Source organism: Sparus aurata, chromosome 10 (genome assembly GCF_900880675.1).
Source record: "Sparus aurata chromosome 10, fSpaAur1.1, whole genome shotgun sequence".
In the NCBI taxonomy this organism is placed as follows: domain Eukaryota; kingdom Metazoa; phylum Chordata; class Actinopteri; order Spariformes; family Sparidae; genus Sparus; species Sparus aurata.
In genome coordinates this window covers 29,486,000-29,502,866 of record NC_044196.1, presented here as the reverse complement: position 1 = coordinate 29,502,866, position 16,867 = coordinate 29,486,000, and the positions used below count along the sequence as shown (strand labels likewise).

Here is a 16,867-nt window from a genome sequence, read left to right as displayed (position 1 = left end):
AGCTGCTGCAGTCGGCTTTTGATCTCCCTGAGCCAGCTGGCACTCGGATGCTTGAGGAGTGACTGGATTTTAATCGGCACACTTTTGTTTGAGAACAGGCAGAAGAGATTGTGTGATCCGAATCAGACTAGCTCATATCTTCCTCCAAATGTAATGAATGTACAGAAAGATTACTTGTTAGGATTGGATATATGTATTGACTTACAGTTTGAGAGTACGTGCGGATTATAAGTACAACAACAGTGTTATAGTATAGGAATGACTGTCTTTCAAACATGGCGCCTACATTACCCATAATGCAATTTTGCCACTGAGTGACATCACCGGAGGCAATTTAACTTCCTCTGGAGCTGTAAACAGCTTTTTTATACGTTTTTTCATATTTGAAGCAGTACTCCCCAAGACCTGTAAGTACAATTGGAAAAAAAAAAAAAAATTTAAATAATTTTAAAGGCACCCTTTAAAAGCTGCGCCAATCAATATTTTCATAATTTTCCCCTCAATTCAGCACCCTTTTATTCAGTATTTCGGTTTTATGGCCCACAACGTTACTGTTTTTCTGTCATCAAATCCACTTTCAGATGAAAAGATCTATTAAACCAACTATACAACAGCAGCACGGCACCAAACGACAAACAGACAAGTTAGCGACCAGCCGTTGATAGCAGCACACCATTTAACAGAATGAAAGTCCAAAGAGAAACACGTGACCTTCAGGCCTGGAAGTGAATATTGAACTTGAAGGTGCAATATGTAAGAACTGGTCGGCTTCTGAAGTCATACTCCAAACAAATGGCGGTCATCATATTACCAGAGTAACAGCTAACTGCTGCTACCTGTCGCTGCTGTTAGCTAGTTAGCCGTGCATGTAGTGGTCCGGGCTGGGCGCTGGGAGCAGTGGAGTGCTGGCGTTGTGACCTTTAGCAGCTTTGGAGCGGGATGTGCTGAGGCTAGCTGGTTAGCATGCTGACTTCAGTAGATATCTCTGCAAAGGTAAAATAAAAGGTAATCATTTAAAAGCTTATTTTGTATGCCCACTTCACACTCTTATGGCTGAACACACATTCATCTCTGTCTTTGATTTGACCTTGCTTGATTCTATCTTCCAAACAAAAACCCTCTTGAACGCCACACTGAAAAAGAAGGGGATACTTAATTAAGCCTGTAAAAGAGCAGCTTAGTTATGAAACTCTCTGATAGAGTCCACGCTGATCTGAAATTTGTCGGTTTTATTTGGCACACAGCGTTTACCGCACGGAGCCAGTAAACCACCTTTCAGTGGGAAAAGATGCTGTGTGTCGCTGCACGCGACGATCTGCGAACTGACTGTGAAAACTAGATTAGCCACGCCGCCTAAACCCTCTCAGCGTTGTTAGGCGTCCTGAATGTAGAGTCAAGATTTACACATGATTCCATTAACAAGCATCACACCCTGTGGCACAGTACGTACCTCGCACTAAATTGTGACTTTCCACAAGTTTCGGTCTCTTATTCCTCTCTCTCCTCTCTCTCTTTCAATTTTTTCCCTCCTTTTCACCTCTCTCCTTCAATCAATTATCCTGTCTTTTTAATATTCCACTCAGATCGTTTTCCCCCCCCCCCCCTCTGTCCGCCTCCATCTGCCTGTCTCTCACTTTATAAATGCTGCCCCTCATTTCATAAATTCCCTTTGGTTTGGTACTTGGGAGATCTGAAACCTCTAAATCCTCCTTTTCATCTCTCTGCCTTTCTTCTCTCCGAGTCTCCATCCCTCTCTCTCTCTCTCTCTCACTCTCTCTGCTATGCAAATCTCCTTCCTCCTTCTCCCACTTTCATCGCCTCTGTCCTTTTTCATCCTCCTTCGTTCTCCTTCCTTATAATTCGACAGTAAACAACTATCATATGTAACCAGATGTTCAAGGACAGCTAAGTAAAGTCATGTATTTTGTTGTTACAGTTACAATCTCATCCCCTCCTTCACTTCTCCTCTCTCTCCTCCTCCTCTTTTTCTATTTCCCCCCCTTTTCATCCCTTGTTTTTGTGCTTCATCGCTCTCCTCCTTCCTTTTTCTTCTGCCCATCTCCATTTCCTCCTTCTGTCTCTCCTCCTCTCAACTCTCCTCTGGTTCTCTCCGGAGATGGCGATGACGTCGTTCCTATTTATATTTAATGTCTTCAGCTTTCACTCTGCTGTGGTTGGCTCTCCGGCTGCAGCGCCAAGGCAGCGTATTCAATCTTTTCTGCGCACAAACACACACACACACACACGTGCATGCTCGCGCATATGTTCACACACAGGAACGTGCGCGCACAAAGAGCAGCAAAATCATTAAAGACCATTTATGATTTGTAAATACGAGCTACGGAAATGTGCAGCCGTCACGTCGCCATGGAAACTCTTCACTTCTCACTGAGTGTCGGAAAAGCAGCGTGTGTGTGTGTGTGTGTCCTTGTGTGTGCATGTGTGTGTGCATGTGTGTGTGTGTGTGTGTGTTTGACTGGTCGAAGAAAAGAGTGGCTGACTGGGAAGAGAGCAGTTGAAATGATTCCACATATTTTGTCGTGATGTTTTTTTGTGATTGATCCTGTTAAAGGAATTTTAGACTCTAAAAGTGAAATCCTCCTCTGCTTGTTCCCTGTTCTCCAGGTAACGCGTGGCATCTTTCTCGGTGTGGGTCAGATCTTCGCCTGCGGAGCCCTGGGGCCCTCCCTCCTCATCGTGGGAGCTGTTCTGCTCTACTCCCCCCTGCTGGCCGTCCACGCTCTGCTGGGATCGGCGGTCGGTACGCTGGCCGGTGAGTCTCCGTCTTTGAGATTGTGTGTCATTCTGGGCGGATAGTTGGAGAGTGAGTTAAGTTGAGATATTGTTGGCTTTCTTTTATTTTCCCTTTCCTTCAGTGTGTTGTGTAGGTTCTTGTACATATAAAAGATTTAGAAAGTTTAGAAGACAGAAGCTCCTCTCTCCCACAGATAACGCCCCTCCTGAAACGCCTCATCAATAGTCCCGCCTTTAATTCTCTTGCTTTGTGACATCATACTGTGTCACCGTGTCACATATTTGTGCCTAGCAGCTAATTTAGTACGTAAGGAAGAAAAAAAAAACTTCTGTTGCTCAGGCGTGTGCGAGCTGACCAATGAGAATAGACTGAATATTCAGGAGGAAGGGCCTTAAAGAGACAGGAGCTAAAACAGGGGGGGTGAGTAAGGTGCTGCTGCACTGGACAGAAGGAAAAAATTAGGTTTTGGGGGTTTTTTTAGCATTAAAGCATGTTAACATATGCTAGTAGTTATCCAAAATGAAATTAGGAATCTGAAATGAAACTTTTGCTGAAGTGAGTCCAAAGTCAAGTCTTCTAATTTTAAACCACAGGACGTTTCCCTTTGGTCTCACTTGGACATCAAAAGTGAACATTTAAAAAGACATCTTAAACACTTCAGTCCTGGCTCCTCGACAGATGTCCTGTGAATGCTGAATGGACGTCTTTTGGATATGTTTTGCTCAGTGGGCGACGGCTGCTGTTCATTTGGTGGAACCAATCAAGGTCGGAGTTTCAGATTGATTACAGTGTCTCTACCACACACTTTCAGTGCCAGCATCTCGCTGTATCACACCCCATGTTGGGTATTATTGCTTACAGGGAAACTCCCAAACTTCACACATAAATGTCACTTTACAAGTCACGGAGGAGGAGGAGTACTACACAGTGTGTGAAAGCAGTTGTGTAATACTGTCCTCCGTGGCTCCTCTAGTGTTATCATTCGGGGTGATCGCGGCCCGGGCTCGGAGACAACATTCATAACAGAGGGCCTGTGATACGAAGTGTGGGCGGGGAGTTCTAAAAGACGTTTGTGTTCACCACGCAGGAGGCATCAAACAAAGAGTAGTGTCGGGGGCATTTCAGTGCTTTTATAATAGACAGCAGAGAGACAACAGGAAACAGGGGGAGAGAAATGCAATTGCATGCAATAAGGCTCCCAAGTCGAACTATCTCTTTCTCAACCTTTAAGCCACAGAGGCGCTCTCATTCTGTCTTTTAATCAGTCTCTTGTGAGTTCCCCAACTTGAAAACTCGTTCATTATCTTCAGCCGCTTGCAGGGGGCAAGAGCCCGCACCAGCTGTCTTTGGGCCGGAGGCAGGGTGCCAGTCTGAGACAAACAATCAGGGTCACGTAATTAACCTAACCTGCATGTTTTTTCACTGCGGAAGAAAACCAGAGCGCCTGGATGAAACCCACGCGGGCTTGTGAGATATGTAAAAACCCAAATATGGCCGCAGCACTATATACATTTAGAAGACACTTTTGTCTAAAGCGACTTACAGTATTTCATACATTCATACACTGATGGCGTCGGCTGCCATACAAGCTGGCGACCAGCACATCAGGAGCAATTTAGGGCTCAGTATATTGCCCAGGGAAACTTTGACATACAGACCAGGGGAATCGAACCAGCAACCTTCCAATAACAAGATGCTAGTGTAACGGAGTTAAGAAGGAGTGTGATTCCACTTGCCATTAAAACTCATCACACAACACAGAAACTTGTTTGTCCTATGGTAATTAAATGCAGCAACCCTGTGGCTTAGGGTCGTGCACCCCGAGGGGTAGCAGTAGGGGTGGGCGATACTGCAAATTTTGGTATCGATCCGATACCAAGTAAATACAGGGCCAGTATTGCCGATACCAATACCGATACCGATACTTTTTACTTGAAAATTCCTGATCAATTAATGATTTTGTACTTTATTTAACATATTAAATCTCTAACCTGCATGTAGCCTAAATAGTACTATACAATAATACTAATGTTCCTTCAACAGATACACAAAAGGGTTATTATATTCTTGAGGTTATATATCTTAATATAAGTATATATTTTTGAGTTACAGTTACAGTGAACCTGAGTGAGCAGAGTGAGAGAGGTGAAGAGGAGCGCTGCGCTCACACAAACTCTGGGAAGAAATACAAGTGATTTGCTGAGTTTATAGAAGAGAAACTACAACAAAAATATCGATCTCATCACGCTGGTATCGATCCGATACCAATACTCACCTCGGTATCGATACTATCGATATTTGGATCGATCTGCCCACCCCTAGGTAGCAGCAGTCGGACCTCGCTGTCCCCCTGGTAGGTGCATGAGCTATGAGCTCCGCCATTGTTTCTTAATAATTACTTTAATTTTAATGCTAAGAGGTGGTTTAAGTTATATTTTAAAGCATATATCTCCCAAACGGCCGAGCACGTCCTTTTCCATGAAAAGTTGACGGTGTTTTTCTCTTAATTGTGTTTACAAAATGGCTAGTGCTGCACGTGTTAGCTAACCTGCACTTTCTTGTCATTTTACACTTTTCAGACGTGTATGTGTGTGTGTGAGAAGGAACTGGGACTCCGATAACAAGATGCCTAGCTCTACCCCTGAGCCACAGTAGCCCTGTGTATAGCTTATACTTGATTTCATCAGAAGGTCAAAGTCACAAGTGAGACGTGAATCCAGATACAATTATACAATAAAAAAACGTATGAGAATGGTACCGACAGAGATGCAATAACATACAAGACAGACAAAAGCACGACAAAATACATTCTAAAATATCCATGGTGTGCGTATAAAACGGAATAGAAATACGTATAAATATGTAAAATATGTACTCTGTGTGTACATTTATGTAGACAACAGCCTGCCATTATAAATTCATGTATTCTAAGATATCCTTGGCGTAGGTATAAAGAGAATAGCCATGTTATGTAGAACAGTCACACCTAAAATCAGTGAGACCTTAATTGCCCTATCAATTCCACATAAATGGGGCAACTATCTGAAGCCTGTCTTTATCAAATGTATCACAAATGATCCAAGATATAAGATATATAGAAGGCAATATAATGAGAACAAAGGTGCCACAATTGTTGCTTTAACTGACTATATGTTCTGCCATCACAGTGGCACAAATCACCAAACACGTGTGCCGATCGCACAGTGCCGTGTCATTAACCTTTGCCTTCGGTGGCACTATAAACCTTCCATTTATTAAACCAGCGGTCAGGACCTGAAATAGATGGCAGGCGGAGCTCCCTGCATGGCTAATGTTGAATTACAGTGGATTTAACGAGGTTAAAGTCGGGTACATTTTATGGACCCCTCTGGCAATAAGGCAGAATGTCAGCCGCGCATACGAGTATGAAACTGTAAAAAAAAAAAAAAAAAAAACGGCTCCGGAGCAGCGGCCTGTGGGCAGCCGCTCCAAAACACTCACGACAATTAGCCGGGGCATTGATTATCGCTGGCTTATACACAAACGCACAGGCCTGTAGCTGTGTTTGCCTTTTACGTTTGCCTCGCTGTGACTCGAGCCAGGGAGAGAGAATGAGAAATGCTAGAATTTTCAAAAGACAGCCCCCTGCTTCCGTCTGCTGCTGCGAGTACAATACAGTGTCCTAAAATACTTCTTTCTGTGTGTGTCCGTGTGTGTGTGTGTGTGTGTGGATGTGTGTGTTATTTGCAGCTATGAGTCATACTGTAACAAACAGCCGAGCTGGAGCGTGCCCGTACATACACACTCGCAGTAACACGCGGACACATGCGCACACACTGCTGCGATACAAACAGCAGTGTGGACAGGAAGGCAGTCGGAGAGATGTGACTGTAATGAGACTGTGGAGCGGTTACAACGCGTAAGAGCATCCCCAGCAATCAGGGCCTCTGTTTGTTGCCATTTGTTTATTCTGTCTTCTTCAGCCAAAGTTTGAGGTCCCCGGTTTTTATCACAAAGCACGCCTCAGTGCTTTATAAATACCCAGGAATTATCAAAGCGCTCAATCCAAGGAGGAACGCAGTCAGGGCAAGCGTTGACCGGTAACTGTGGTTTCAAGCAGCCAGGAGTTCTGTAAGGATGTGACGTCACAACTATCCCAACAGTATACAGTCTGTTTAAATACTTGGAGCATCAAAGCATGTATTAATCCGCATCCTAAAATAATCCCCAACACTATTTGACGATGGCTTTCTCTAAATCAAACTACTGTAAATAATTGTGACATTCAAAAGAAGAAAAGAAAGAAAAGAAAAAGATCTTTGTCTTCCATAGGAATAAATGGGCTTGGGGACATGGATAGTGCAGTGGGGAAAGACAAATGTACTGGGAGATGAACCTTTTATGGGATTTGTTGACTATGAGAAAAAGTTCCGCTCCCACATACATTTTAAAGCCCATGTCGCGTTGTTTAAATCTCTCCATACCCTATAATTCCATTATTATGTTTTTTCTTCTTGTCTTTTTACCTCTGTGATTATTCTCAATTTAATACTACTATAACTAACTTTATTATTTGTTTTAATTGTGTACTTTGTAACCACACACTAAGTGTGTTTTGTTGTATTGTTTGTAAGAATGTGACGAAATAGTATAAGTACCCATTTAGTACAATCATTACTGCTGTTTTTCATGAGCACAATATAGGCTTAATGTAAATTCTACTATAACCTGATGAGCCGCCTTCCCCCGCATAAATGTTACTTCACGTGCACACACCCGCACCCAGAAACAAATGAAGCGGCAGCGCGCGGTGAGAGGGATGAGAGTGTGAATAAGTGCCGCAAGGTCAAATTCCAAAACTTAATCCTGCCTGACAGAGACCCAGAGGGGGGAAAAGAAGGATCGGCGTCAGGAGGCACAGAAGAAAGTGTCAGGCGGAGATGGAGATGAGAGAAAAGGGATGAGGGGGGGAAAAAAAATCAGGGGGCATAAATTGAGTGAAGGACGGGAAATAGTGCCAGAGAGAGGCAACGGATGAGAAAGATGCTAATGAAGGCACCGGAGAAGAAAAGCGGTGTCTCCGAAATGATCAAGAGGCCTGAAAATGTGCGTGTGGGCTTTTGTGCATTGAATCGACACAATCGTCTCCGCACTTCAGTCGACAAAGTTTTTCGCCCTCGGCTCTGTCTTTCTTCCCCTCTCTCACCTCCCCTCCGTGAATAGCTCTTGTTGCTTCTTTTTTATTTCCGCCTCTATCTCTTTTAATCCTTTCAGGGCTCCTCTCATCACTCCTTTCACTTTTATCATTCTCCCCAGCGCTCATCCGCCTTAATCATCCCTACGAAATGTGTGTGGGTGGGCGGGTGGGTGCGCGCAAGGTGTCATTACCATCACCTGTCTCGCTGATAAAAGTGTCCGTTAAACTGTGACATGGCTGACTGTAGTGTGGACTGTAGTCATGTCTTCTAAGAGCTTTTGACAGCCTCTTGTTTTAAAACAAAACAGCAGGGAACATTAAAAAGTCAGATCAAAGTCAAGCTAATCTTAGCATTAGCATTAGCATTAGCTCACACTAGCTGGCTACAGCTGATGACCCAGCCCAGTCGCATCAATCTGCGTACAAAGGACACAACTTTAGACCTGAAATTTACATGCAGCATACTCTAAAGTCCATTTTTGTGTGCAGGCGATCAAGTCTCCGGATTAACTTTTGTGGGGGTCAGATGAGGCCAAGAAAGGGCTTAAAAAATGTTAGCTGACGTAGAATAAAGAGTGTGAAAGTCCAAGGAGGGTGGAGGTTACAGTGTTGACTTACTTCCATAAGGTAACGAACGTAATGTGACTCAATTGAGTCGTGATCTTTTCTTGAACCTTACCTTAAAAAGCAGTTTTGACACTCCGACGGTTATGCGTCGGCGTTTTGTCGTCATGACGATAAAGGTCACCTGTGGACATTCTGCTTCGAGTGGCGAATCACCCGCGCGCGTTTGAAAGGGTCAAGTTGTGTTAATTGCACGCAGATTGATGAGACTCGCCGCAGCTCACCTAGTCATTATCTCCATCGGTTTCCTTCCATATCCACCAACTCTTCATCTCTAGCTCCATTCTCACCTCCTCTGTCATCATCGTCATTATCCCATCATCATCATCACGACCCCCCTCAGTCCATTCATCACTACCAAAATAGCTTTCGACTTAAGTTTCGCTGCTGCCGTCACTGTCTTATTCATTCCCACCTTTGGTGCTGATGTTAATCAGCTTAATCATGTTTTTCAAGGATGTATGTGGGGTGAGAGACCAAAGGCAGGCAGGCAGCAGATGTTCAGAGATGTGTGGATCCCTGACGACAGGATGGAAAAATCACAGTGTCTCCACATGAGTAATCAGCCTGCTAATCATCACCTCTTAATGTCTGCGAGAAAGAAGGATAGATACCGTAGCATGGGTCAGACTGAGAGTGGATAGAGACATGAAGTTGAGAGCGAGGCCGTTTTTAGAGCTGTCACTCAAGCCGCTGCGGTGTAAACTATTCCCATAAGGGGTTTCCAGAGGAGGGGATCAGGGGCTGTATGTAGGCCAGAGCCTCTACCTCCTGCTCCATTCATGTTACAGGAGAAGTATTGTAGAGATTCTGTGAAGCGGCATCAAATAGAGGAGGGAGGAGACTGTGAGGCAGCTGAAGAAGTCAACAAGAGTTCACCGCTTAACTCCGAGTTCTTTAAGTAGCTTTTTGGTGACGATATATAAACCACACATTAAAGGTATTTTTAAGTAAGAAATCTCCCATCTGCTATCTCTGGTGCGACATGACAGGAGAAGGGAGAAAATACCAGGCAGCTCTCCTCCGTGTAGGAAGAAGGTATTTGTAGAAGGGAGGATGTTAATGTATAACCAGTGCTTCACGAAATGTCACAACACAACATTACATTATAATAATTACAGTCTTGAGCCAGAGCTCTGGGTGTCACATTTCCAGCCCGATCACAGCGGCTATATAATATCTAACTACTGAAGACAAGAGGGAGGAGCCGAAATAGAAATATCTCAACGGTTGATTGGATGGATCGTCGGGATTTCTCACAGACATCCATGGTCCATAGACAATAACGCACTTACCTAAGTGATCCCCTGGCATTTCGTCTAGCACCATATTCAAGAACGAAATTCTAGTACGTGTAATAATTTGGATTGTGACCAACTACCGACAAAACTAATGACACTCATACCTAAATGACTGAGACTGAATGGGTTGATCACCAGTGACTGTGAAAATGACGCATCACCACCAGTACTGTAGCAACATCATGACTGTCGCAGCGGACCAGCAACAGGCATGCTGGACCTTTGTTGTACCCTAGCAGTTTGGTTAGGTTTAGACTCTCAAGCTACCTGGTTATGTTTAGGCACTAACACAACCTGGTTAGGTTTTGACAGTTAAACTACTTGGTTAGGTTCAGGCACAAAAACTACCTGGTTAGGTTTGGGAAAACATGGTGGATTGGCTCAAAATAACTATGTTACTAAAGGACGTGCATTATGTGCATAATTTCAATTACATGATCTACGTCAGAATAACTCACAGTTGACATGGACAGCTACTGGGGAAAAGTTCTGTGCTTTTTTGACCCCACCGTCCAACCCCAACCACCGTCTTATGCAGATTTTACACTCTTAATAATACCACGACAGACTTCCTCCTTTGCTGCTGTGATAATTACTATGCCACTAGAGGTCGCCCCCGGACAAGAAACATAAATAGGGGTTGTAATAGGTTGCTCTCACAGTCTACCTATATGGTTGTTTTTTCTGATGAGGATAGGCTAATGCTAACAGGCTAAACTCTAAACAGCAGCATGTTGGCATGCTGACATTATGCTAACTTTTAGCTCAAGGCACCAGTGGGCCTTACAGCAGCCTCACATAGCCACTAGCACAACTCGAGACTCTCCACTGTCTGCATGGTAGTGAGAAGTGTTATACAGCAAGGACTTTCACTTCTTAAAAGAGAAAAGACATTAATTCACCTAAGAGTAATCCCAGGAGGATAAAGTACACACATACAATTTGTGGCACACATTAGAAGCATAAGAAGCATAAAGAGGATTGTAGAAACGGGCCTGTAAAACATCTGAAAGGAGGCTCCTAGCCGGAGAGATGCTAATGGATGAATTTTTTTCACCGCACAGCAGCAAACTGTTCCCAGTACAGCTCACCCTGCTGATATCTGGACAGTGTTAGCGAACGAGCCCCCGTACAGAGCAATCCATTCAGCTGCATCCACACAGCTCTCCCCTCGAAGGCATCAAAGGGCAGAACGGTGGATCTACCAGCTAACTGAGGAGCAGAGGCCCAAATACAAAGATGGCCATTATACTGGAAAACAAGTCATTATGTGCACTCCATTTCAGTCATTCAGTCCAACCTATTGCACTATCCTCCATTTATATTGCAGACAGTCGCCGTGGTTCGATGCAGGAAGCAAAAGAGGAGAGGAGATATTGGGTCTGATATGATAAAAGCTGTCTGACTCATTCGATTAGCATGGACAGCAACACGCTGGGAGTGACTCACACACACATACACACACATTGTAGAACACACAGTAAAAAACGCAGGATCCCCTAGGGTCTCCCTCCCACATCGCCATTAGTCTTTATCGACACCCTCATGTGGGGAGGCAACGAGGGCGGAGGGGGGAGGAAGAGTTGGGGGAGGCGAGGGGAAGGGAGGATGAGACAAGATGGGTGCAGAGGGAGCCTGAGCGTTTAAGGACGAGGAGGGCGGAAAAAACCGACAGAGAGAGAGAGGAAGGAGGGAGTGGACGGCCCGGCAGAGACGGAGTGAGGAGGCAGCACCGGGGTGTGGTCAGTCTGCCTCAGGACCAGTTTGCTAAACTGCAGCCCACCCTGTCTGGTAATGAAGGAGATCAATCACAGCACACCCCCCAGGGCCATTTATCTGCAGGAAGAGCCTCCCAAATTTACTGTCACTGCAGAGGAATTATTTGGATAGGGCTTGCAGTATTAATCCAGGGAAGATTAAGCTGCAGTGAGAGGCTGAAACGTGAATTATAATTCACATGTATACTGTTTCAGTTTTATCTTTTTATCTTTATTGTCTTTTTATGCGGCCGCGCACTGTCAGCTAAGCTGCTATGCGTTCCAGAGTTTTGAACGCGACATTTCCCAAAGATCTCGTGATAGGACAGTGCGACCAGGCTCCTGAGCAAAAAGGATAATTCCCCCCTTCTTCACCCCCCGGGGCACGTTCAGCTTAGTGCACGTGTGTGTAAATAATATATTGCCGCTACAGCATACGCTGGTGGGCACTCTCCTGCGCAGACAGACAGACAGTGTTCAGTAATATTTTATGATATTGCCCTCATTCAGAAAGGTAAAAAAAAAAGTACAATATTTCTGCTGTGGGGTTTTTTTGCTCGGACGAACATAAGTAGCGTATATATATCAATGAAACAGACGGTGGGAGGTTTGAAAGCTCGCTTCTTTCCACAGCTGAGCAGTGGCAGCTGCTCCGGGTGGGGCTACAGGACTGGAACACACACACACACACACACACACACACACATACAGACACACACTGATGCGGTGCCGTCCCCTCTGGTTTGGTGCAGCTAGAGCAGACAGTCAGTCAGACATATAAAGTGCAATAAATGGTGCGATGTTTAATCCATGGCTGCCCGAAGTGAGATACAATTCATTCCCTGATATAAATCCCCCTCTTTATGTAATCCATAACAGGAAGAATGACACTTTGTGCAGGAAGTCAATCAAGTGAGGGGAACTTGGGATCCTAGTAGCATTTTATATCTTAAAAATGGAGGAGTTGGTTCAACCGATCATTTCCAAGACTGTAGCCAGTGGTGTATATTAAACGTTGTCCGCATTTAATCCTGTGCCAGAACGAGAGACTCCGAAGCAAACAAAAAGTTCAGCTCGGCCGCTCACATCTCACATCTGTCCCTCTGACTTCTCTCACAGTGAGGGTGGAGGAGGTGGAGGAGAGGGCACGTTCACTCCAAGGGATGGTTTTTTTTTTTACTCTTAACCTCACTTCGGGCGTTTTAACATTTTAACTCGTTAGTCGAGTTTTCATCCCGATTTAGCGCAAATTTAAATTGATTCTCCAGAAAGTTGGCAGAGGGAAATGCAAATCAGTGCTTGTTTCCATCCATCTATTTCTGTTTATTGGTTTCATATTACTGGTTCTGGTCGCTTCAGGATAAAGAGATGGTGCTAGTACAAGATGACATAATTCAAAAAGTGATAGTCAAACCTCAAACTGATGAAAGAATTGTGGAAAACATGATGGAAATGTGACACCGTTGGTTTCGCGTGCCGGCTTAAGGACGGTGACAGTCTCCTCGGTACTAAACACAGAGCTGATGTTTTCCTCTGCCTTCATGTCCTTCAGGATTTATCTGCTCGGTCTGTTTCCACTGCACACCAAGACAGAAACCTTTGGTGACATTGTCTGCGTGGAAAGGTAGATGGAAAGCTAACAGCTCCCCAAAACCTCTGGTGGTTAAACTTCGCACTCTGCTGCAGTGACGCAGGGCGGAACTCCAGGGTGTGTCAGCACACCGTGACATCGCTTTTGTCACTTCCACCTATCAGCGAAACCTCCGTAAGTCCGAAACCTCGTTACTGGCTCTAATTATTTCAATGTGATGCAGAGCACCGTGCCACTGGCTGCTTCTGAATGAAGCTCGCCGGCCTCTGCAGCTGAACTCAGTCCCTCGTGCCTCTGATATCAGTTTGACTCTAATTGTTATTCTGCCTCACGTGGGGGGGCTGAACGACAAAGTGCAGCCGCTGCTGAAGAGCGGCAGTGAAAAGGTCAGTGCTTCTGGCTTCACTGAGATTTATCTGGGCCAGCTTGTCCGCCCGGTGCAAGCCTGCATATAGCTTCAGTTACACGGTGAAGTGTTTGTTTAGCGTGGACGTGAGTCAGAGGTGAGACACCGACCTGGCGCTCGTCCACCCACCACATCAATACCCTGCAGCAGTAGCACGGAGACGCTTGGGTGGACTGGAAAAACACATTGATTCTGGAGCTGCTTTTTTGTTTTGTTGTTTTTTTTGTTGTTTTTTTTAACTTCATTTTTGGAAATGTAAAAGTGAGTAGTATCATGCAACACGTGACAGTAAAGTAAGCCTTCATCCTGTGGGATTGATCCCCGCCAAAAGTATCCTTTTCTCGTCACTCTCATTACGGTAAAAAGACGTAAAGCCGTTTGTGTTTGTGTCACTCACAAACTGGAGGGGAGACGGGCAGCGTCTCTGTCAGCACTTCTCCCCGACCCTGCCCCACCGCCGTCACAAGACGACCGGCTCAGCACGGGAAGTCTTTTTTTGAAAGGAGAAAACTCCAAAACACGAGAGGCCGAGCGGATGAACTACATGTCAGCTCGCCCTCAGCGGGACATGATTTCCTGTCAATACTGACACGCAAGGCTCCAAACTGATGGGAGCAGTCGGCAGACCTGTAATCAAATGATGTTTTGGTTGAATCAGGTTACACGCAAGTTAAAATGTGAGCTGAGAGCCAACAGTGTGCGTCCGGCGCCCTCACATGGACGATTCCAGTACAGCAGATTGAACAGACAGAAATCAGTGTGTGTGTGTGTGTATGTGTGTATGTGTGCGTGTGAAATTAGCAATTTCTGGGTGTGTGATTCCAAGATGTCAACAGCAGGGACTCAATGAAAGATTTAACTCCAGCTGTGCGTGTGTGCGTGTGTGTGTGTGCGTGTGTGCGTGTGTGTGTGGAGCAGGGTTGTCCGTGGCGGTGCGTCATGATTCTCTGTACTCGGGCCTGTTGGGGTTTAATGGAGCTCTTGGCTGCATGGCTGTCGGAGGACTCTTCTTCACCTTCACCTGGAGGACTCACCTCTTTGCCATCGCCAGCGGTAACACACACACCCTCACACACACACACACACAAACACAGATGGCAGAAAGCCTTACCTATATACTTTAAGTGCAACAGTTGTAAAAAAGTTCTTATATTAAAATATATGTCTATGTATATAAATGTAAATTTATGAATTTTCTGTGTCTCAAAGTTGTTTGATCGAACTTGACTTTTTTTCAACTTCTTTAATTCCGTTTTTTTTGGCAGAAATACAAGAACCACATGAACAATAATGATCACATTTTCAAATGACTCATCTTTTTAAGTAGTTTTAACCTCAATTTTTTCAGGGATGTCAAAACACACAGACCTGGGGTAAAAGGATTGTCATTGTTCTTGTCACTACCAGCCTCAACAACTGGAGGACAGCAGAAATAAACGTGCCGCCTCGAAATCTGTCTCTGTCCGTGGTGCTGAAACAAATGCTGACGTTCTCATTGTCTCTGTCAATCCTACAATCTTAAAATGTAGCCTTTTAGCAGGTTGTTTTAACTCGTCTGCATTCTATGTTTTCACTGGAATATTAGAGCTTTTAGGTGACATGCTTTCATTTACATTTAGACTTCAGTCTGCAGTCCATCTGACCCTTTTCACGAGACCTTTGGTCCTACGAAACTTTGTCAGAGAGGCAGTTGAATCGATGAACGGGGCTCGTTTTCTTGGTTACCGAACCACAAACGGTTTATATGAGGCTCACTGGAACTCTGTGACACCTGCCTGTGTGAGAGGCGTCTTGTTGTAAGGTTATATAATTCCTGTGAGCCCTTTGAGTGATTGAGAAGTCGCTTACTGCATCACTTCTCCTCTCGGTAAATCACCAACTGATTCTCCGGCAGAATAAATCACATGCTGAATCATGCTGTCTTAAAGGCGCAGCAAGACATTCTGGGGAAAGACGGCAGAGCCTCGGCTCCTGTCGTCAAGCTCTGATGCTCCGGGTTAGGTCTCGGGTCGGATCTAGTGATCGAAGGCTTGATTTGATTGATCCCTTTAGGCTGGGCCAAAATGATGTCCCCAATCTATCTCGCTCCCAACAACACATCTGAAATTGCCGCTGGAGCACCACGGACATTAGCGCTGACCAGTTTGGCAGCGAGCCAATCTACTCACATTAGGTAAATTGCCCTTAATTGGGGCTTCAGGTGTGTCTCGTGTCAGGGCCGACTGCAGCCAAACTCTGTTCCAGTGTGTTGAGGATATATTTAGTCTAATCTGTTCTCCTCTGCTCGCAGCCTTCCTCTCGGCGTATGCTGACATCGCTCTGGGCAATCTGCTGGGAACTGTGAGTGCACACACTCCAAGCCACGTGTGTGTGTGTGTGTGTGTGTGTGTGTGTGTGTGTGTGTGTGCGTGTGAAGCATCATTGCAGAGACCTCTCTGAGCTGAAAGTTTGAAGTGTGCTGCACTTTTGACCAGTCCAGTCCAAATATATATTTTTGCTACACTTCTTCCAGGAAGGAAAGACTTTTGTGCAAGGCAAAAAAAAAAGAATATTCACCCAGTGGTTCAACAGTGCGGTGTTAAATTTTTAACTGATCCTTCAACCAGCAGTAAAAGGAATTTTAAACAGCGGATCCTCCTCTCCCTGATATTGTTCACATTTTGCCAAAGAAAGTATGAAACATGAATTTTCCAGCAAGTGATTTTTGTACAAAACTTCAGACAACTTTACACCAAAAACAACTGCTTAGCCTGATAAAACCCTTTAATTGTTTTCTCCAAGTAACTGACCACCGAACCGTTTAATTTGATTGATTCATGTAAATTTTACAGGTCCAGTGTTTAGGATTTAGGGGGATCTATGGGCAGAAATAAAATATATTGTTCAAAATCACGATTTCGTTGGTGTAAAATCATCTGAAATTAAGAACCGTTGTGTTTTTGTTCACTTCAAGGACGCCATTTATATCTACAGAGCCCCACGCGTTGCGCTGCCATGTTCGTACATTAGCCCAGAATGGAGGGGTAATTTGTTGGTTGCCATCTGAAATCTCACCACTAGATGTCACAAAATCTTACACGCTGGACTTTTATGCAATTTGGGGATTTTAGTTACATTGTTTTTGTCGCGCTGCCACCAGCCGTTCTACATACATACATTTCGTTTCCTTATAATGAAATCCTGTTTCAATTGTGAGAAAAAACATATGCATACAAGTCGACAAATTTCTTTTAACCATTTCATACTTTCACGGCACA

General features: G+C 44.6%; 1 protein-coding gene across 3 annotated transcripts in view; it reads left to right on the top strand.

Moving 5' to 3' along the window:
* Positions 1-16,867, top strand: part of LOC115589466 (urea transporter 2) — a 42,504-nt gene that overhangs the window by 24,145 nt on the left and 1,492 nt on the right. For all 3 annotated transcript variants that reach the window (XM_030430318.1, XM_030430319.1, XM_030430321.1), the window contains 3 exons: positions 2,626-2,773; positions 14,529-14,663; positions 15,901-15,950. In XM_030430318.1, the coding sequence (XP_030286178.1) occupies positions 2,626-2,773; positions 14,529-14,663; positions 15,901-15,950 (333 nt within the window). The remainder of the gene's footprint in view (positions 1-2,625; positions 2,774-14,528; positions 14,664-15,900; positions 15,951-16,867) is intronic.